Genomic DNA, 22,897 nt, shown 5'->3' on the forward strand with positions numbered 1-22,897 from the left:
TCAGCCTCTGGGGGAGGTGCAGGGAGCCCTGTGGATGCCTCTGCAGGACTCCTCAAGGCTCCAAAAAGGTAAAAACAGTGATCAGAAACCACTTCAAGTTTTTGATTGTGCAATGGGAAGTGGTTTCTGATCATTATTTTTACCATTTTGGAGCCTTGGGGAGTCCTGTGGAGGCGTCCGCAGGACTCCCCACACTCCCTGGAGGCCAGCGCTGGCAGGGGTGAGTGTCAAACACTCCCTTCCATCCCCAACAACAGCACAATTCTGGAGCTTGTGTCACTGCCTTCTTCTCTCCCTGCACCCGAAAGAAGCAGACACAGCTGTTTCCCAGGCTAGTGGGTCACGACCCACCAGTTTGGGAACTACTGCAGCAGAGCATTTGGTGAAGACCTCAGATCTCACTGATCTATTATATTGCTTTTAAGAGATTTTGTTTGAACTTTTATTCTTCATGGCATAAGAATTCACAAAGCCCTTTAGTAGTGGTCATCTAAGAGCATTTTTGCTCTCTCATGCCTCTGTGCCCCCAAATGCAAATAGCTACTCTTGGCACAGTGCTGTGTTGACATTAATAGCTCCAGAGAAAAGGCTATTTTGCCTTCAGCACTTGAAGCCATTTCTGCCCAATGTTGCATATACACAAAAGGGATCCAATATGTACACCTGTGAGCTGGGCAGAAATCAGTTAACCAGCTGAACCAGCACTTTAACCAATTCATCAGATCACACAATCTGTACAATAGTATTTATTTTAAAAAAGTTGAAAGAGCCACTCCTTTGGCAACACAATTTTTCATCCATCCATTATATTATAGAATTCTTTCCTCTGGTTATCAGAATTAGGATTTTAGTTCTGTTCCACAGTCTAGTTTTCACTAAAATCTCCATAATGGCAAGGAATGATGAGTTAAGGGATACTTTGAGTTCTTTCAGTGGGTGAACACTGGTCAAGCTGACCTCATATACTTTGGGCTGACTAGAACCCAAAACTTCAGCCAAAATGCTTTTGCAAATCAAGTCATTGGAGAGTTTCTCACACCAAAAGGAAGAATTCTATCCAATATCAGATAATTTTATACTTAACAGAAGCAAACTACACAGATAAGATTTGATATAACCAATTTTTTCTCCTTGAGTTACTCGTTTCTTTACCATGTGCATTTGGATATTAGACTAATAGTCTCTCGATGGCTTGTTGGACAGACTGAATTTGAGGCTTCAATTGTGAGCCTTCTTTGATGGTAATGGAACAGGCAATGACAGGCCGAGAGACACCACATGCCCGACCTAGGGCCTGCTTGGAGCGCACAAACACATAGGGCACATTCTTGTCCTCGCACAGAAGTGGAAGATGAAGGATGATCTCAAGGGGCTCCGCATCTGCAGCCATCACAATGAATTCAGCAATTCCTCGGTTGAGCGTTTTAGTAGCTATGGAGAAGGGAGAGTCAGTACAATTACTACAGTTCCATATGATCAGACTTCAAGGATACATTCAAACTAGCTATCTCAAGCTAATGAAGCTAGCAGATCCAGTAGAAAGGGCACTATATGCATCTCTTCTTCGACAATTACCAGGCTTCTACAGAAACTTACACAATCAGTGATGGCTTAATTATACCAAGCTAGAGAGAAATTACTAGGATCTAAATATTACTATGGGTACAGCCAAAGGCCTGCATTGGAATGAAGGCAGTGGAATATCCATGCCTTTTTACAAACCACTTTTGAAACTTCCCTGAGTGGGTCCTCTCATAGTTTAAAGGGTCCAGAGCTAAGTGGGTGAAACTTACACATTCTTCAGGTGCAGTATTTCATAAACTGGTAGGACCAGTTCACCTGAGAAGTACCAGTTTTCAATGACAAAGCAAATGAAGGTGGTACTAGCATCAGATGAAGGCTGCTTATGGAATAAAACACTCTGCTAGAGGATTATTTTTGCACTTGGGTGAGAGTATGAACATAGCCGTTTCTCTGGAAATAGTCTGTGCTTTCACACAGTATAGAACAATAGGGGAAGCTTTATTAGGTGGCCTTATAAAATGTTATTGGCTAGTAACATATGTTGTAATCCCACAAACAGCATAAAAGTAGACCATAAAAGCAGATGGAACTGCAAAGTTCTATCCAGCTAGCAACAAAACTAAAAGAACCCGGTTTATAATAGCCTCCCAGCATACTACGTAAGTAAATGGAATGCTTCATCTTATGTCATTCCATAACTGAAACTACTGCAGTTATGAGACCTCTCCTTGAGTAAGAATGCTAATTTGCAAAGATCTTGCCTCACAGCTGAAACACTGGGTAAGGCAGAGGTCTGTAGGTTTGAACAGACAACAGCAGGTTATCTTTTCACTAGTACCAAGGCAGCAACCAGGATGGGAAGGCCAGCATTTCTCAACATTTGTCCCCTGCTGTACCACTTCTCATGGTGAACCTACTGGAAGTGCCACCGAAAGTAATTGGTTATTGCCAGTTACTTCCAGATTGGGAGGCCAAACGCGATGCAACACACAGCAGTAAGATGGTCAGGGTGGGCAGGAGGGCTTTTCTGAGCATTAAAAAAAGCACACTTTGGAGTTCTGCATGCAGAGCCAAGCTTCTTACTGCTGTTTGTTGTGTCACGTCACTGCTCTTACTGCCAGGCAGCAGATGTCCAGGGGTCCCACACATCACCTCAAGCACTACCGGTGGTACTCATACCACTGGTTGGGATTCACTTGCATGCTACAAGCTAAGCCTTACCTTCATTGGCACCTTTGCGTAACTGTTTGTAGTTACAGGACTGCTGTACAAGATCCAGCAGTGTCTTGGTGAGCAGAGCATCAGCGAGCGGATAAGCTTTAGGATTCACTTCTGCCTCGGTCTGTATGAAGAAGAATTAGGAAACAGAAAACAATTTTCCTTTTTTGTTCACGGCTCCGTTTTGCTCCCCACGTCGGGAACAGCTCCAAAGAGAGGGGCCGCTTGCCTGCCTTGCTGAGGCTCCCTGCCAGCCAGAGCGCTCCTCCCCCTCCAGCTACGCCACTGGTTAAGAGGTTCGCAGAGTGTACGGGGAAGAGCCCCCCGCACCCGACCCACTGCCCCGCCGGTCCATGACCCAGTATCCGCGGGGCTCCCCAGGCCCTGGCCGAGCAGATAAGGAGAACGGGCTACAAACCGCCCTGGCTGATGGGGGAGAGCGAGGTGTTGCGAGGACCACGCGGGTCCCGGCTGCGCACGAGGCGGGGCCTCCTGCAGCCACAGGCCCCGCGGGGGGTGGCCCGGGCTCCCCCCAGACCGGCCTCGGCGCGCTCTCCCCTCAGGCAGCCGCCCTCAGCCACTCACCATGTCGGGAGCGAGGCCTGTACGGGGCTGCCCCTGCGGTCCTCTCAGCCCGAAAGCCTCACGGAGGAAGAAGCACGCGTCCCGCCACACGCACGCACAACGTCCTCTCTGCCGGAAGCGACGTCACGCCCACAAAAGGCCGGAAGCGCTCTATGGTAGCGCCCTCCCCTTCCGAGATCCCCCTCCGCACTGTGCAGAACGCCCTCCCCTTCCGAGATCCGAACGCGCCGCACCCCCTGGCGGCGGCGGACCGCAAAAGGCCCAGAGAAGCAGCAGCCTTGGGCGGCCCAGTGATAACTGCCCAATCCTATGCGTCTACTTAGAAGTAAGTCCCATTAAAGTCAATGGGGCTTACTCTCAGAAAAGTGTGGATAGACTTGTAGCCTTAGAATCCAATCCTATGTATGTCTACTCAGAAGGAAGTCCCATTATAGTCAATGGGGCTTACTCTCAGGAAAGTGTGGTTAGGATTGTAGCCCAAGTTACTGTAATGGCTAAGCTAAAAGTGAAAATATTAAGAATGGAAGAGTGCATGTGAACTATACCATTATTTCTAGAGTGACCAGACAGAGTACCTATGCCTTGAACAGCACTTTTCAACCTTGTTCATCTCAGGGCACACTGACAAGGTGCTACAACTATCAAAGCACACCATCAGCTTTTTGAAAATTGACAAGGCACACCATGCTGCTGGTGGGGGGGGTTGGCAGCTAACACCCCCCAATGGCTCTAATAATACATGACCCTTCCCCAAATCCCTACAGCACACCTGCAGACCATTTGCAGCACACCAGTGTGCCATGGCACATGGGCCTTGAACCATTGTACAGAGGAGGGAATTTTGTACAGCTCAGCATGGAAGGCTTGAAAAAGGGGGACCTGGCTAAACTGCCAGTTCTGTGCAGTAGTTCAAGGCAGAGGCACTCTGCCTGTCCCCTTGTGTCTGGTCACTCTTGGAATAAACCACAAAGTGTGTTTTAAAACCTAACTAGTTAAAAGTAACCATTCCCACTACCAATAAACCAGGGGTATGCAGTGGGTGCTGCTGCCGCGGGGTTGGGAGCGCTTGAGCACCTCCCATGGGGGCGGCACTTTTCGAAGGACTCCAGTGGGAGACACTGCCTCACCTGCCTCCCCACCCACTACACACCCCTGCCACAAATGCAAAGTTGCATGGCAGTGTTGCAACAAAACATGCTTGCCCTCTGCCCAAAGCATGCTGGGAGGGGCTCCCCCCTTAAGAAAGAGGCTTATATAAAAAGGCAAGGACTGTTGGAAGTGACTGCCAACGCTGCAATAATATGCGCTCCAGCTATGCCTGCTTGCTTCCAACACCCTGCCATTGCGCATGCGCAGTTTTTCCCGCCAAATGAGCGCGCGCCTCCGTCTATGAGCGTATCAAGCGACGCCTCTGGAGGATGGCTGCTGAGGGGCTGGTCTGCGAGCAGCTTCACCCGCGGCACGACGCGCGCTGGCTTCTGCAGTGCCTGCCTTCGCCGTTGTGTGTGGCGTGCGCTGTGGAGACGCTGCGAGAGGAGGGCGCCTCGGTGTGTGCTCAGGGGGGGCTCTGGAGCGCCTCAGCGCGCCTTTGGCGCGCCCTCAGCGCCTCCCCGCGCACAGGCTCTTTCGCCTGGCTTTGGCTACAGTCCTATACGCACTTACCTGGGAGTAAGCCCCACTGGCTGTAATGGGACTTACTTCTGAGTAGGCATGCATAGGTTGGGGCTCCAATCCTATCCACACTTTCCTGGGAGGAAGCCCTGTTGACTATAATTGGTCTTCTAAGTAGGCATGCATAGGATGGGGCTCCCAGTCCCATCCCATCTCTCTTCACACCAGAGATGTGTGGTGGGTGAGTGGGGAGGCAGGTGAGGCAGATTCTCCCCACCAGAGTCCTTTGAAAAGCACTGCCACCATGTAAGGCACCCACACACAAGTCCTTTTCAAAGGACTCCAGCAGGGAGGCTCTGCCTCACCTGCCTCCCCACCACTGCATGTCCTTGCTTCTCACATATTTCTCGCCCTCTTTATCATCTTCAAGGGCTGCACCTTCTGCTGCCAGAAATATTGCCTTACATGCTTCATCTCAAGCGCTTATGTTCCTTGGGCCAGTCATTCTCTCTCAGCCTCAGCTACCTAGCAGGGTTGTTGTAAAGACAAAAGGAGGGGAGGAATTATGTACACCCTAAGCTCCCTGGAGGAAGGGCAATATAAAAATATGAAAAATATTCAGACCTAGAGGAACCAGTGAGGCTAATGATCAAAGCTTGTGGTAGGGCTTCACTTGAGGCAGGGTTGAGCAAAATCCCCACCCTCCTGCTACTGTTTTTGTTATACAGTATAGAGCAGTGATTTTCAACCTTTTTCATCTCACGGCTCACTGACAAGGCACTAAAATGGTCAAGGCACACCACCAGGTTTTTAACAATTGACAAGTCTCAGCATACTGCCAGCGAGGGCTCACATCTCCCATTGGCACTATTAATAAATGACCTTCCCCCAAATTCCTGTGGCTCACTTGTGGATCACTCACAGCACACCAGTGTGCCACAGTGCCACTGCACAGTGGTTGAAAATGGCTGGTATAGAGCTAATAAGAGCCCAATCCTATGCATAGCTACTCATAAGTAAGTCCCATTATACTCATTAGGGCTTTCTTCCAGGTAAGTTTGGATAGGATTGCAGCCTAACTGTAAGAGTATAAACATGTGCAGAGTGTTTTTCTTCAGTGATTAACCCACTGTCACACATCTGACACTGAGGGGTAGATCCTCCAGCTGTGACTTTAGGCACCAGGCTGGGGCTCTGACATTTCTTCAGAAACAGAGCATTATGTGGGTCTGGACTACAGCTGGTGCTCTGTTCTCTGCTGGGGTCCAAGAAGGGAGATGAAGTAGGTGGTTTTGAGCATTAGCATGGTGTTTCTCAACCATTGGTACTTGTACCACTGGTAGGACTTGAGGTGGTGTCCAGTGGTGCACGCAGGACCCCCAGATCCCTGCCGCTTGGCAGCTAGACCAACAATGCAATGAAACAAGTAGGACCAACAATGCAATGAAACAGTAGGAGGCTCAATTTGGCAAGCCAGCGTGTGCTTTTCACGTGCTTGAAAAAGCCTTCAGGTCTGCCCTGAGTCTCTTACCAGTGTATGTTTGTGTTGCTTCTGGCCCCAATCCAGAAGTAACTGGCGATAACATCATAACTAATTACTTCCAGTGGTACTTCCAATAGGTGGACCATACAAAGTGGTATGGCAGAGGACAAACACTGAGAAATGTTGTATTGGCACATTTTTACATATGATGCTAATGATGTTCACATTGCCTCAAAACAACAAACAAACAAACAAACAAAAACTTGAAAGGTGAAAGGTTGAAAAATATCTTTTAGTGCCATGTGTGAAAGCAGTCTTAAGATAGAGGAGATCTGAATCCTACCTCTCCAGTGACTATTCAGACCATTTTTTAAAAGGTCTGGCACTCTGCCCCTTATTACTCTTGGAAAGTGTCCTGTTTTCTCACTGTGTCCCTGAATCTGTCTAAATTCAGTAAAATTTGCTTCTGTGTTTAATGGTATCTAGAAACAGTTTGGTGATGGTTGCTTCATTTGAAGAGATCTTTGCTCAGCTGCTTGCTTTTTTTTTTTTTTAACTTGGATCCGGAAGCAGAGGTCATGGTGTAATATCAGCTGTCAAAAATAATTGATGCATGTTCTAATGGTACAGTTGGCATGAAAGGCTTTCTTGTTATAAGACGGGTGTTTACCTGTGGTAAAGATGTGTGCCCATTTTTCCATTGCTTATGTCGGGGGATGGGGAAGCTAGCAGGAAACAAAATCAGCACAAGAGGAAATGTTCTGTGCACTGTTCTGCATTTTTCCCACTTATTTCAAACTTTAGTCTTTACTGAGATGTCTGTGCAGAAACCTGCTAATATGAGACACCAATGTATACCAGCTGTCTTGACATTTTATTTTCCTATTTTACTTTTAAGAAGGAAATTTAAATTTTACATCAGGATTTGTTTAAATTCTGTTTAAATAAATTTGTTTAAATTCTGTTTAAATTATTTTATTGGTTTAAATAAAGTTTTGTTTTATTATTTTATTTTGAAAAATAATGTGATTTTCCTTTTCTCACCTGCAGCTGGTACGCAAGAAATTTGTGCTCACCTGCCTATGGGATGCTCTAATGCACCATGCAGAGCAGGTTATCCCATTGTTTTCTCAAGATGAAAGAGTATGTGCCCATTTTCTAGCAACTGTGTTTGGTAAGAAAATAGAAATAATGTGAACTTGGTTAATATCATAGGGGTAGTGTTCCAACTAGTTGTGATTTTTCTGGGATGGAAATATATCCTGCATTAATAAGCTTTATTTCTATTGTATGAAGATAGACACACACACTTTTCCTTATTCCTAATTTTTTGTGCGATAAGAGCTGTTTCACCACAGTGGTAGAGAACGGGAGCTGTGAGTTAAAATCTCACTCAGCTGGTACATTTAGCCAAGCCACTTATCTGCTCATTCCTTGCTTCTCCCTACCCATCTGTAATATTGGAATAGTGATACTTGTCAGAATTAATACATGTGAAATATGAGCACTTGAAGTGAACTATATAATTACTGAATATGCATTTGTTACTGTTTGATAGCACACAGTCCATGTGTAAAGACATGTGGACACTCCTGCACACAGGGTGACCAGATATAATAGAGGACATAGTGCCTATACCTTTAACCAGGGCATAGAAGAGCGAATTTTGGCAGATGTAGCTTTTTAAACCCTTCCATGTTGAGCTGCACCTGCCAAAATGCCCTCTTCTAAACAGTGGTTAAAGGTCTAGGCACTCTGTCCTCCATTGGATCTGGTCACCCTACCCACACACAAAAGTGTGGGAATAAGATACTGCATTTTTAAGGACTTGAAGTACAGTCTTTTGCATCAGTGCTCATGTGTTCACTGTCTGGTAGAAATATTACAATAGCAACTTAGGTACTATGTGGAATATGGTTCCTGAGTGTCATAGGACACCTGTTGAATGTTCTTATGATGTAAAACTGCTAGACACAGAATGCATAATTTCATTATTGTATTTCATGATGCTGTGTGTGTTTTAACCAGACTAAGTCTGCAATCTTATAAAGACTTATCTGAGAATAAGACCAAGTGAACACAGCAAGACTTAGGGCCAAATCCTATCCAATTTTCCAGTGACAGTGCAGCCATGCCATTGAGGTGCGCACAGTATCCTGTGGTGGTGGAACAGTCACAGAGGCTTCCTCAAGGTATAGAAACATTTGTTCCCTTACTTCCAGACTGCATTGCAGCTGCACCGATGCTGGAAAGTTGGATAGGATTGGGCCCTCACTTCTGAACAAACATTTATAGGAATATACTGTAGGTTAATTGGGTGATGAGTGTCAAGGAACACACCCAAGACCAATGGCCCAACCTTCTGATCAGAAACACAGGTTTGCACCACATGGAATAGGGTTATCAAAAGGGAAAATGTTATAAAATTGGAAACCAACACCCAACTCTCTTAAATGTTTCTAAGATCCAGTATTGATTCAAAGCTCATGATAGCAACTTATCTGTGGGTTGCTCTTGCAGAAGTTTTACAAACTGTGGAAGAAAACAGCATGCTGGATTTGTCAATTGAAGGTAAGAAGACAGTAGGGAGCTTGACTTAGTGTTGGGTAAAAGCAAAAGTAATTTTTGGTGGTTATTGGTTTATCATAAAAACTCAAACTTCAGTGATGTAAGGAATTTCATTAAGACTACAAACCTATACAGTATACTTACCTGGAAATAGGTCCCATTGAATTCAACAGGATTTACTCTGAGTAGACATTCATAGGATTGTGTTGTAAAGATCCACACACAGTTTTCACATAGTTGTACATTTTATGAGGAAATATGTCTGAAGATAATATTTATTTTGAGGTTCAAAAGAACTCTACTGCAGATGTATAATATTCAGTAACAGCCCTAAGCCTATCTTTATTCCATCAATTTATATCTAGTGTTGATATATTCAAGATACAATAAAAATGGTAGGCAGCAGAATAAAAACAACAATGTAAAAAACAATTGCATTGTACATCACAGATTAAACACTCAGGATGATTTTTTTATATCTTTAGCTCACCTTCTCAAAGGTTACAACCAGTCAGAGGCCTAAGGGCACTGAAGGTTCTGGATGGCTGATGCAACTTGCTCCTACACCATCTCAAAATGATGGACACAGCGGTTCAAATTAGATTAGTTCTCCATGACCAAATTGCTGGCAAGTTCTGAAGAAAGCATTTCCACGATCTTAACTCATGTTCTACTGAAGTTGTGTATTAGGGCACAATCCTAACCCCTTATGTCAGTGCTGGAAGCACTGACATAAGGGGTTAGGATTGCGCCCCAATACACAACTTCAGTAGAATAAGTAGAATTGATGGAAAAAGGAAGCCTTTCCAGCACTGACATAAGGGCAATGCAGTTCTGAAGTAAGGGAACAAACATTCCCTTACTTTGAAGAGGGCTTCATGAGTGACACCCAACTGCAGGATGCAGCACATCTCCCATTGGCACCGCTATGCCAGTGCTGGAAAGCATCGATATAAGGGGTTAGGATTGCACCCTTAATCTTATACAGGTGCATCCCCTCCCTCCATCAGCAGGGGATAGATTCCTGCTGCTATTGTGGAGGATAGTAGCAAATCTACAAGAAGTGGTTCACAAATTCCCTCCCCCAATCATGCAAATTACTCATCTTTGTTTGATTGCAGCTCTCCTGTCACTGTCTTGCTATCCTGGGCTGCCTGCAAATGCTAACAGGAAGCAGGAAAAGCTGATAGGAAGCAGACTGGAGGGCTGAAAACAACATGATGCTTAGTATTGCATTTTTTTCAGCCCTCCAACCTACTTCCTATTAGTATCTGCAGGCAGCAAAGAGACAGAGGAGACAGTGACAGGAAGGCTGCAATCAGAAAAATAAGTCATTTGCACGATTGGGGGGGGGATTTGAACTGCCGATATGTGATACAGGACCGACAGATACAAGAGGCACCTGTGTTTCTGCCCAATGTTCCATATATGCAACAGGGACCAAAAGTGTACACCTGTGGGCCAGGCTGAAATGGGTTAACAGGAATGTTTAACAATCAGCCTTTCCTCCTTAGGCTAATACAGAGTAATAATTTTACTATTCTTCACCAGCCTCAGATAGAATGGCTTTGCATTGGATTGGACTATTGGTTTACTTCAATCATGGCAACTGTAATTGCAAGGCCTTGAGCAACTTGCTGTCATTTGATTCCCTACCTAAAAAATGGAAATGGCAATGACTTATCTTTTCAGCACTGCATTACTGGTTCTTGATAAAGACTCTGTATCACTTTGTGATAAATAGGATTGTCATCAGTGCTGTGACAATACAAGCTTTTCCTTTCTGTATTTCATCTTGATTGGGAGAAGAAACGTTTGCGAGTAAAAATGCACCTTGCTCAAAACCAATTTTAACCCTTCAGGTCATTTTCTGTAATTTTACAAATGTTGTTAGGAATAGGATTCTCTTAAAAGCACACGACTGAAATGAAACATGCTTACTTAATTATTACAGAAGCCATGCATTATTTAAGCTGGGCTGGAATACAAATTCATGATGTATGAATTGAAAGGCACACTATCACACTATTTTGTGAAGTATTCATATATTAATTTGAATTAATGGAATTGTCTGAAAATTTTTAAGGAAGTTGTTAGTATATTCTCCTTAGGTAGCATGGACCAAATGAATCACCAAAATGGAGTAAGATCCACACTATGTACTGCATGATTACAGTGTCCAAAGAGGTTAGAAAACCTTACTCTGTATTCTGCATCCCACCTCTTCAAATAATTCCCTAGCTTAGCATTAAGAAAGAGCTCTGCAGTCTGACAGGGAATCTGACACACTCTGCAGGTCTGGGCTAACAAGGGTTGAAAGCACGTTCCTTATTCCTAAATTGGAAGTACTTTAACATTCTATTAACATTATTCATCCAATTCTAAATATATGAAAATTTATTATTTATTCCTATAGTTTATAATATCCTGCCTTTTCTGTATACTCAAGGTGACTTACAAAAAAGCAATAGTTCATGATTAGACAGTGTAGAATAACAGCAAAAACAATAGCAACAATAAAATTCTTGCAGGATACACTACTACAATGAAAAATAGTAGGTGGCTACTACTAATAGGTGGCTCAAACTGATCAATTTCTATTCAAGCAGTGCATGAAATCTTGCAGATTCTTTACCATGAAAATGATTTGTCAGCTTAGCATGAACCACTTGCACTCTTCTTAACAAAGCCACATTGTAAGTGTAGTTTTCCATGAGTTTATTTTTTCAGTGGAACAGATGGAACAAGATCATCAGATCAAGAAAAGCACATCTCTATTGGGGCTGATGAACTGTCACATATATCATAAAAACACCTGAGTGGTTAAGGACTTATGAGTTAGACTTTTAAAAATTCATTGTGCCCTGAGCTTTTTAGAAGACAGCTTATAGTTGGTGATAAATCATCCAATTATATCTAGGAGAAAAGTAATTTTGCCCTGGCTGAAAGGCCATTCTGTGAGAAACTTGCTGACAGTAGAACTTACTGTGTTTTAACCAAGGACAGATTACTGTGTTTAGGAACCAAGGACTCCTTCCTTGCTTGAGTTCTCTTATATGTCATAATGGCTTATTGCTATTATTTTATTTCTATTAAATCATATAACATTATTACGTAGCATTTGAGGACGCAATCCTAACCCCTTATGTCAGTGCTTTCCAGCACTGGCATAGCGGTGCCAATGGGACGTGTGCTGCATTATGTGCTCACTCACGGAGTGTCACTCACGGAGGCCTCCTCAAAGTAAGGGAATGTTTGTTCCTTTACCTCAGAGCTGCATTGCCCTTATGTCAGTGCTGGAAAGCACTGACATAAGGGGTTAGGATTGCGCCCTGAGTTACAGAGGAAGAGTGTATGCCCTTCTCCCTGGTAAGGAGACTCCATCTGCTCCCCCACCCCCTTCCCTATGAAAATATTCAGTAATTTAAGAACTGTTCTGCATAGTGAGGCTGAAGAGAGTCAAATGCTCTGTATAACAATGGTAATATTACTTAAAGTGTGTAGGAAATGAGTAAACTCTTTTGTGCTTAGTTTTAGTACTACTTGTAGTGGAGCTGAAGTTGAAGAGGTACCTGCACTATTTATTGGATGAATGCCATAAAGCGGTTTGTACAGATTTTTCCCCCTGATCCTTTGAATGTATGCTCACTTGGGGAAATGAGGGAAGTGATGCAGGTTTACTGGAGAAGACTAGGGCTGCAGTCCTATCTACACTTTCCTGGGAATAAACCCCATTGACTATAATGGAACTTATGTCTGAGTAGACATGCATAGAATTGGGCTCTAACAAATTATCTGAAATAGCCCACATTGTCTTGAAATTTGAGTAGCAGGTTTTTTTCTATCACTACCAAGTTACTATTTTTGTATACTAGAGTATCCTGTAGGTTGTTTTTACAGTAATGTGGACCTTGTGTTCAACTGAAACTTCAAAGAAGTCCACTCAGATTTTTGTCTTTCAAGTCCCTATTGTCTTTTTAAACCCTTCCACTGAAATCAATGGGGACTATGATAAGGATGGGAATCATGGTGGAGCAAAGAGCTAAAGCCCCCCTGTCATGTTTTGGCAAACCCTCCTGTGGTGTGGGTGTGCGTACACTCATGCAGGCACACACACACACACACACACACACACACACACACACACACACAAGACCATGCTATGCATTTGGAGTATTGTCTTATTTGACTTTTAGAAGCATAGTATAGAGAAAATGTCCAGAAATTCATTTCAGTGATTCAGAGAAAGGAAAAACTCTAGTTACAGCTACTTGTTTCACAAGGATTGTCTGCTGAATTGCTTATATTCCTAATTTTAATATTTGAAACTATAATAAGAGCCTTTAACATTTCTGTAGTTTCTTCTGAATGTATAAAGCACTTCATATGTGTTTAATTTTAGGGATTTCTTCAGTGGTGCTTTGGTTTTTATTTATAATTAGACATTTATTGCCTTTCCTTCTGTGACAAATGCTACTCACTCTTTTCCTCTCTGCTCCACCCTCGTAGTTATGCAAGGTAGCCACCACAAGAGGCAGCTTACCCATGTTTATTCTTCTGGGAAAACTGGCAGATGCTGCCCCAATATTTGCTGATGTGTGGGTTATGGAACACAGTGAGTATGAGACAACTATATGATGATAATGATACTAAGAACTGCTAAGAAGGGGAGAGAGAACCTTCTTTTAAGTGCTTTTTATAAACTTAGAACATAATTACAGCACCAGCTTGTCCTGTGCAATTGAAGTACCTGGCAAGAGGAGTGGTCTCTGAGATGATGATGTAGTTGAAGTCCTACAATTTGTATTGCTTGCAAAATTGCATGTGTTTCCTGGCTGTTGTGCCCATGCATCTACTGAACTTTTACAAAAGTTTAAAATCCCACTGATTAATTGCTTGTGAAAGAGAGCGGGGACAAATACATTTAGCTTTCATGTCTTTCCCACGAAACAGCTGATCTATTTACTTAAATAAACGTAAATATTTGCACATCAGTTATTACATGTTATGATAATAGTGTGAGCACTGATCACTATCTTGCTATGTGGAAACGGATCCCACCCCCCACCCCCCATGCAGCATGCTTTCTGTGCTTCCTTGGTTTCCTCAAGCAGAGGCCGAGGCATGCCATAGTAACCTGCCTGGCTATAGTTATATCCCAACATGACTACTGGGAGTAGTTTTGCTGCCACTGGAGATGAGTTTTAAGGCTTCACCTCATGCCTTTTCTTCAGCCTAGGAGCAGCTCATTTAAGTATCCCAGAGCACTAATTCTGTGAGAGGAAGAAAAATGATGCCAACTGATCTAGTTGCCTCTTGCTCTTCTGCCCAGTGCCACATACCCCCCCCCCCCCATAGACTTGCACTCCAAGCTGTTGTAGCTTTTGGCTCAACAGAGCAAGGAAGAAAATTGCTTTTAGCTTTTTTTTCCCCCAGACAGGCAGATTGCTTTTAAAACACAGAATTGATTTATTGAAGAAAAAGGACAAAGCACAAAATAGGAAAATAGAAAATTGTGGGCAGAGGTACTAGCAAAAGAAATAAGAAACTGATTCTAACTTCACTTTTTGCCTAATTATATGTTTTAAATTAGAGAATAAAGATAAAGCCTCCTCTATTAGCAAAAGAGCAGTTCAGCTTAAGTGACTGGCTCTGTTCTTCCCAAGCAAGTATGCCCGCTCCCAACCAGCTGTGCCTTTTTATGGAGTGTTGGAGGACAGACTTTCTACCTTTCTCATTGGATAGTCCAGAGCTGGGAAACCGTTACCCATCCCCTGCTATCTTTACAATTGCCTTGTCTGTTCTCTATTCAGGTAATATGATGGAGCATCTGGCTACAGGATTGATGTACCCTAATGAGAGCATAAAGGCTGCTGTATGCTATCTTTATGGAAAGCTATACTCTGTCCCCGGTGTTGCAGAGCGGCTGTCTGTGCATTTCACAGAAAGGTTGTGTTGCCTCTTTATGACTACTCTAAAGAACGCTCAGACCAAGGAGCTGCAACTTAACTGTATGGGTAAGATGCCCAGTTAGAGGAAGGCAAGGGAAAAGTTTTCACAAAGGCTGTTAAACACTTTTATTCTGGGATGCCTCACTTGTAAATATTGTTCATGTAGTATAGAAAATGGAAGAAAGTCATTTAAAATCCAGTATATATTATTGTCAATTTAGAGTTTTCATTCTTTTTATAGACGGAGCCCTGGGGTGAGTTCTCTCACCCTGGGGTAAGGTTAGTCATCAATATCATCTTGTCAAATCACACATCAGTTGCAGATGTATGCTAAAGCAGTCATCTGTAACCATCTTTAGAAAATTCAAAGAATGGTTTTAAGCTTTCCTGGTGAAAATGACCTTTATTTTACAAACCTAAAACATATGAGCTTTTGGATTGTGAGTTGCAGACTACTAAGCAATACAGTAACTGGCTTCATATATCATAGCAGTTATGAAACTAGTGGTCCAATCCTATTGGCCTTGCTAGTGGAACATATGTTCCGCTGGTGGCGACTACTGCAAAGCAGCAGTAAAGCGTGCTCTGGCAGTGTGCCGAGTAGTGCACTGCCATATGGTTGGCAACCTTCAGTCTCGAAAGACCATGGTATAAACCTACAGCACCTGGTATTCCCAGGTGGTGTCCCATCCAAGTGCTAACCAGGCCTGACCCTGCTTAGCTTCCGAGATCAGACTCAGGCATGTGCAAGGTAACAGTTGCCGCAAGAGTGCTTTAAGGAAGGCCAGAGCCTTCCAATGCGCTCTTGTGGATCCCTGGTTGCCCACTGATGACAGTAAGGTGGAGAGGGTGTGGGAGAGGGAGGGCAGAACAGGGGCTGGAAAAGATTGAATCTGGGCAGGAGGGGGTGGAACAGGGAAACAGGGAGTCTGTGGGAAGGAGTGGATCTGGTAGCAATGGCACATGTGGTATCCTATCCCCTTTTTCCAGCCTTCCTGCTTCCTTTCTGTCTTCAAACTTGTGCTAGCAAAATTGCTAATGCAGGTCCGAGGGGACCTATGGTAGAGCAGAAGGCTTATGGAGATGTAAAGGGATTTAATCCCATTTCACGTTTGAAATTTCCCAATCCACCTCCCCCCACCAGATACAGAGTGCCTGTCTTTTGGCATGGCTGCACCGGGGGGGGGGGGGGATAGGATCGGGCTATTAGGTAGAGACAGAAATCGTTGTTAAAATCTCAGTTCTTCCATGAATTCACTAGGTGGATATCATTCTCTCTCAATTCCAGCCTCCATCTGTATGAGGAGGAGGAAGAGGATGGGGTATCAATTAGGTTAATTAAAAGATTACTGATGTACTATGCGAAGCACAGAGTGCTTTGTAAATACAAAGTAGTATTGTCTTGTTGTGTCATAGAAAGATAGACTTGTCCAAAATTATTGATACTTCCTTATAATTAGTTACAAGAGAGGTGGTTCGTTAGAGTGCAACTTTTTAGCAGCAACAACGGGTGAGGTTGTAAAGCATATTCACAAATTAAAGATTAATAAATCCCATCCAGATGTCATCTACCCAAGAGTCCTTAAAGAACTAAAATATAAAATTCTTCATCTTCTGACTAAAATATGTAACTTGTGCTTACAATCAGCCTCTGTGTCAGAGGACTGGAAGGTAACCATTGCAACATGAATATTCAAAAACAGGTCCAGGGGGAATCTGGGATATTACAGGCCAATCAATTTAATGACTATTCAGTGTAAACTGGTGGAAAGCATCACTACATGCATAGAATAGCAAAACATCAGATTGTTAAAATCATAAGGACATTTCAGAACTGAATGATGTGATGCTTAAATGTTTTATAATCCTAGATGTTACAGTCCCTAATTTACTTTCTCTTGCAGGTTTATTAAAGCAGTTGCTGAAGTATGATAACTTTGTTTCAGTTATTATGAGTAATTTAGGGAAAGACACAGATTCTGCAAGTCCAGAGTTGTTTGAAGGCGAGAGTTCATTACCTTTAATGCTCAAGAAGGTATAGTAATTGCTGCAAAAAGTTACCTGTTTTATAGCGTAAGTTACAAAAAGCAAGAAGGCTTCCTTCGGAAAACTGAAGTCTTTCCCAAATGAGGAGAATAAGAAGGAACACAAACTTCAGTAAAAGAAATGTAAACTGACAATAAGAGATGTGAAAAAAGAATGTGAAGAGCGCATGGCTAAAAATAGCAAAGCTATAAAACTTCCTTCCTGTGTTTTATTATTTTTAAATGTCTTATTTTCATACATATATGTACATTTTATGTTTTTAGTGTGGTTTTATTTGTGAGCCGCCTTGAGTGCCCTTCATTGGGATAGAAAGGCAGCATATAAATAAACAAATAAACATGCCTTATAGCACAGCCTGGCTGTCACAAGTGAAGAGCAGCCAGAATGATGAGCCAGTGGCCTGTAACATACCCTGGTGCAGGTAACTCAGCATAGGTGGGCAGGAGGGGGTGGGCAGGAGGCTGGCAAAATGTGGTGGGGAGGGGCAGACTGAGGCAGGGAAGGGGCATTATCAGCCACAGTGGTGCCGACAATATTCTATCCCTCTTTATGACCTTGATCCAACATATCCATATGGACAATATTTGGTTTATAAACATTCATATTTCTGTTTGTTATTAAAATGTAGTTTAAAAAGCTATACATATATACACTTAAAATTTTACACTCATTTTGTTGTTTTTTTTACTCAATGCACATGTTACCCTAAAGAAATTAACAGTAATAATTTAATGTAATGCTGATTCTTTAATCCCATATCTGACGTTCCGCACAGCTGCTGTTGTCAAGAGATGAGCTATTGCAGGTGGCAAGTGCACAGTGTATTGTTTCTGTACTAGTGCATTCTCCAGCAAAATATGCGCCTGTCTTTATCCATGCAGATATCCCAGGTAACAAAAATAGCCAGACTGTGCTTTTTTTTATTGTTTGCCACTCTGCAGAACATCATGACACTTGATTTATTGCAAAACCGTTTTTGGAATAGTTACAGTCATTCTGGTGCATCAGTATTAATCAACAATAGCTTAGAAATGAAGTGAACTATAAATTGTAACTAGAAAAAGATATTTATGGTTGGCATCCTAAGCCTTGAGGGTCATACTTGAGCACACACTGTGGTTCTAAATTCAGGATTATTACGCCCAAAGTAACACCACCTTATTCATTGCAGTAATAGTCATACTAAAAGTGCTCAAAATACATTTTGCGCCAGCCTGAAAAAACTATAGTGTACTGTATTGCATTTCCTTTCAACGCACTTTTATTAGGTTTAGTAGCAGATTGAGTTGTGAGATGGGTATACAGTGAAGTAATTCTTTAACTCATTGTTTCTCACCAATGGTACAGGTACCACCAGTGGTACTTGAGGTGGTGTCTGGTGGTACTTGTAGGACTTCTGGACTCCTGTTACCCAGCAGTGAGGTCAGGAACATGACACAACAAACAGTGGTAGGAGACTCAACTTGATGGGCAGAACACCAAAGCGTGCTCTTCCATGCTCAAAAGAGCCCTCCTGTCCACCCTGAGCCTCATAGGGCGCAATCCAAACCTGCGCTGGAGCAGGCAAGCCAGGAGACTTGCGCTGAATCCAACGCGGGTTTGCAGTGAGCAGCGGCTCAGCCAGAGGCAAGGGGAAGCTCTTCCCCTTACCCCTGGGTAAGGGCTGTGCACTCCTATGGGTCTCCTAGGACCTGCGCCACCTCTGGAAGTGGCGCAAGTCCGAGGAGAATGGAGTGGCTTCAAGCCGCTCCATTTGCACCGGGGACAGGGATTGATATCCGGCATAACCACCGGGTCCCAGCTCCGCCCTGGCTTCCTGCGTGCCCTCCCCCCGCCCAGTAACACCCCCTCCCGCCCCCTCCCCACACCCCTCCATGCCTACCTTTGCCACTTATGGTGGTGCGCTCGTGCCGACACAAGCGGTGGTGCGGGAGCTGTGTCGGAGACTTCTGCCTCCCCTCGCGCGTCAGCGCATCTGAATGCGCTGCTGCGGCTCCCGCTCACGAAGGCACAAATGTGCTTTCTGGTATGTTTGCGACCCTCAAGGGCCACCTATACCGGCATAACTGCCAGTTAGGATTGCGCCTTTGTTGCATTGCATCTGACGACAATGTCATCGACAGTGACTTCCAGTGGTACTTTGAATAGGCTGGCTATGTGAAGTGGTACAGTAGAGGATAAATGTTGAGAAACACTTTTTAGACTAAATATTGAACTTTGCATAAACCATTTGATCCACATGCAAGTCAAATAGGTTGTATTAATTACCCTTGTGATTTGGTGACCAATATGGAACAGATCTACTTTTCAGTCCTATTTAGTGGTGATACTGGCCTTTCCCTCAGTTTTAGTACACATATCATAGGATTTTGATTGTGTTGCGGGGATAAGTAGGAAGTTGAAAGAATGATTTCTTCGCTCAAGACAGATTTCTTGAGAATCACATTTTTACAGCGAAATCCTATCTTGTACTGGAACAGGCAAACCTGGAGGCCTGTATCCAGCACAAGATAGGGCTTCAAAGTGACTCAACTAAAGGTAAAGGAAAACTCTTCCCCTTACCCCCGGGTAAGCCACTGCAGCCCTTATGGGTCTCCTTGAACTCGCACCACCTCCAGAGGTGGCACAAGTCCGAGGAGAGTGGCACAAGCTGTTCGGGAACAGGGGTTGGGATGCGGCAAAACTGCCGGGTCCCAGCCCCACCTCCCGCTCCCCACCTAACCTGGGATCACCCTCCCCTGACCCCAGAATGCCTCCCTCTTGCCTCCTTTCCGCCCACCCCAGACCCTTGCGTCAGTCGAACTCGGCTGACACAATGCTCCCTTCCCTTGTCAGTGCGGAGGCTGGATTCAGCCTCTGCGGGCCGGAGCACATCTGTGCGCTTACCCAGCCAACTCTTGAGGAGGCACAAACGTGGCTTATGGCATGTTTGCAACCCTCCTGGGCCGGTGCAAGGAACTTGTACCAGCCCAAAGGCAAGGTAGAATTGCACCCTTACAGGTCTAACTTGCTTCTACCCTTACCTCTTTCTCTAGAATTCCCATCTTTTGTTCACTCACTTTTTATGGATAACATAATCAGATAATAACATTGTTGTCAGATCCTTGAATTCCAGTTAATTTCTGTGTTGTCCTCCCATGTTGTTTTTTCCCCCTCAAATCTCCCATTTTTTTTAGAACTTTATAATACAGTGCAATTGGAACATCAGACTGTCTAGTTTAAACAGGCAAAGTATTATTAAGGCTTTCCAGGGCTCCTGTGTCTTTAATTAAATTCTACTTGTTGGCAGCTTCAGCCCAGAAATATTGTAGGAATATCTTGGCCATGTGGAAGGGAACCACTTGACAGTATAGCACTATATTGAGTGCTTTATGGCGCTTCCTTTTAATTCCCACTAATTACAGAAAAGAATGCCTCACCAGCGCACAGAGACTGTGGCACCCAAACAACCCTACTGTTGGCAGGATAGCACTGGGCAGGAGGAATTTCCCTGAAAACAAGTTTACTGTTTTGTGGAATAGTCCTTCAGTGTCCACCTTTCTGTATCCTACTTCTTTTACCAAAAGTAGTTGCAAGAATTGTTAAATGCCTGTTGTGGTTTGAAAAACTCACTGGTGATTATAACACCCCTGAGAAATATCTAGGGCAGTGGTTTCCAAACTTTTTAGAGGCCCTAAAGTAGCCATTTTTAGCCACTGTGCCATGGCACATTGGTGTGCCGTGAATGGTCTCCGGGTGTGCCGTGGGATTTTGGGAGAGGGTCATTTATTAGTAGGGCCATTGAGGATGTGAGCTCCCCCATTGGCAGCTCAGGAGGCCTTGTCAATTGTCAAAAAACCGATGATGTGCCTTGACCATTTTAGTCTCTTGCCAGGGTGCCATGATTGAAAATCTCTGCCCTAGAGGCTGCTGCCTGATATATAAATGCCAACGGTTGTGGCTGTAATGGTGATTGGGCAACAGTGTTCTCCCAGTAAGTAGTGGCTTGTTTAATCCTTATTGAACAATCCTTATTAAATCCTTATTACACAGCCTAATCTGCTCTGTCAGTTGCTGTGGTGCCCAGTTGCTTTTGCATTTGGCAACAACTTATTTAATTAAATTTATCTTGACATTTCTATCATGAACTCTCTGCTCTTACTCTTACCTGAAAACTGTTTCTCTGACTTCACCAGATCTTGTCTGGGTATCCCTATGATTGTTTGGTAGTTCCAGAGTATGTTGCAGAGTATAAAATTAAGTTTTACTTTGTTATGTTCTTTATTTTTCCCCTTTTGGGAACATTTACATTGGACTTAGCCAATGCTAGGTTGAATTTATTTTTGTTTTTCTTTTTCTTTGCAGAGTTCCTGTTTGAGTGTCTCTTCTGCACGAGTGAAATTCTCATCTGGTCCATTTATTGCTGCCTGCTGCTCCTGACTGAGGAACAACTTTTCTTTTCCAAGTGTCATGCTCTCTATGGTAAATCACCATTCCCTTTCCCCACAGCCAGATAGAATTGATATTTTGACATCATTTGGCACCCATGCATTCACATGTTGAATATCTAAACTCTCCCTGGGACATTATTATTACATATATTGACTGACTTTATAAGTGCAGTCCTAACCACACTTTCCTGTGAGTAAGCCCCATTGAACAAAATAGGATTTATGCCTAATAAAGGTTTGATTGATTGATTGATTGATTGAACAAAATAGGACTTGCTTCTGGGTAGACCTGATTAGGATTGTGCCCTTTGTCTCATTAGATACTTGTCAGGTGTCAAATTATGATGCTTTGTTCAAGATCCTAATAACTGCTGACTTTAATAAAAAGCAAGTATTACCAGAGGTGTTGTTGGTGTTTTCCTCCTACCTTGGGATGGGCTACAGCCTTGCCCCCTCCCCTGAGCTTTACAGTGGGCTCAGTATTACCACTGAGCAGTAATGCTTTCCTAGGAGCAGTCAAATTACTGAACAAGGGTGGGGCAGGGCAATCAAACATGGCTTCCACCTCTGCGTTTCTGAAATTACTTTGCTAAGTTAGTGCATTTTTGTCAGAGAGTGGTATGAGTGAGACAGTCACCAGTGCATAGGACATTTGTACTGATGATGGGCTTTGTTTTGTTTTTGTTGTTTAGGGCATTCAATTTTTTATTTTATTTGTAAGATCTTTTATATCATTCCTAATGTTAATTTAATCAAATAGACTTTTTATTTCTTTGTTTGCAGCTGAAGCTAATTTTTCCTCTACAGCTTTCTCAGAGCTTAAACAGCCATTTCAGTTTCTGTACTGATTTCTGGGCCTTTCACTGACACACAGTGCAATCCTAATTTGCACTGTAACAGGCAGGACGGTGGGCCTGTGCTGTATCCAGCGCAAGTTTTGAACTGACTGGCTTGGCCAGAGGCAAGGGGATATAATTCTTCTTACCCTGTGTCGTGCTGCAGAGGCCTCAATGGGTCTACTTGGATCTGGACCACCTGAAGAGGTGATGCAAATCTGAGCAGCCCGGAACTACCCTGGGCTGCCTGGGAATGGGAATGCCTGGCATAAGTGCCGGATCCAGGCTCTGCCCCCCACTTCCCTGCTGCTTGCTCATGGGGCCACGCGCCCTCCATCTGCCCCAAAATGCCTCCTACTTGCCCTTCCCATGCCCCCCCCGACCCCTGTTCCGGCCTGCAAAGGCTGGTGTAAACATACCGGACCTGGCACCTGTGTCGGCACGGACAGGCTGGTGCACATCCTTGCGCTGGTCTCCATGACTCAAGTTGGCAGAGATGTCCTTACGGCACATTTGCAACAGTCTTGGGCCAGCACAAGGGACTTGCACTGGCCCAAAGGTGTGTTTGGATTGTGCCCTTATTTTCTATAAAATGTTCAGAATAATTACATAAGCTCTTCCTAATACTGGGGGTTCTCTAGTGGT

The 22,897-nt window shown here is 43.7% G+C and overlaps 2 protein-coding genes across 2 annotated transcripts in view; one reads left to right on the top strand and one right to left on the bottom strand.

The window, feature by feature from the left end:
• Nucleotides 1-733: 733 nt before the first annotated feature.
• Nucleotides 734-3,446, bottom strand: SNU13 (small nuclear ribonucleoprotein 13). The gene is made up of 3 exons (XM_066634143.1): nucleotides 3,328-3,446; nucleotides 2,746-2,866; nucleotides 734-1,431 (listed from the first exon to the last, which is right to left on the bottom strand). The coding sequence occupies exons 1-3, from the start codon at nucleotides 3,328-3,330 to the stop codon at nucleotides 1,169-1,171; spliced, it is 387 nt and encodes a 128-aa protein (XP_066490240.1). The 5' UTR covers nucleotides 3,331-3,446; the 3' UTR covers nucleotides 734-1,168.
• A 10,103-nt stretch (nucleotides 3,447-13,549) lies between these two features.
• MEI1 (meiotic double-stranded break formation protein 1) overlaps nucleotides 13,550-22,897 on the top strand; it is a 34,294-nt gene continuing 24,946 nt past the window's right edge. The window contains exons 1-5 of the mRNA XM_066634203.1: nucleotides 13,550-13,604; nucleotides 14,803-15,006; nucleotides 16,845-16,975; nucleotides 17,762-17,876; nucleotides 21,331-21,447. Of these exons, the coding sequence (XP_066490300.1) occupies nucleotides 13,595-13,604; nucleotides 14,803-15,006; nucleotides 16,845-16,975; nucleotides 17,762-17,876; nucleotides 21,331-21,447 (577 nt within the window). The 5' untranslated portion in view covers nucleotides 13,550-13,594. The remainder of the gene's footprint in view (nucleotides 13,605-14,802; nucleotides 15,007-16,844; nucleotides 16,976-17,761; nucleotides 17,877-21,330; nucleotides 21,448-22,897) is intronic.

Source organism: Tiliqua scincoides, chromosome 7 (genome assembly GCF_035046505.1).
Source record: "Tiliqua scincoides isolate rTilSci1 chromosome 7, rTilSci1.hap2, whole genome shotgun sequence".
Lineage (NCBI taxonomy): Eukaryota > Metazoa > Chordata > Lepidosauria > Squamata > Scincidae > Tiliqua > Tiliqua scincoides.

Coding starts and splice junctions, on each gene's coding strand:
- SNU13 (XM_066634143.1), bottom strand. Junction 1,432..2,745: donor ACGCAAAGGTGCCAATGAAG/GTAAGGCTTAGC, acceptor CCTTCTCCATAG/CTACTAAAACGCTCAACCGA.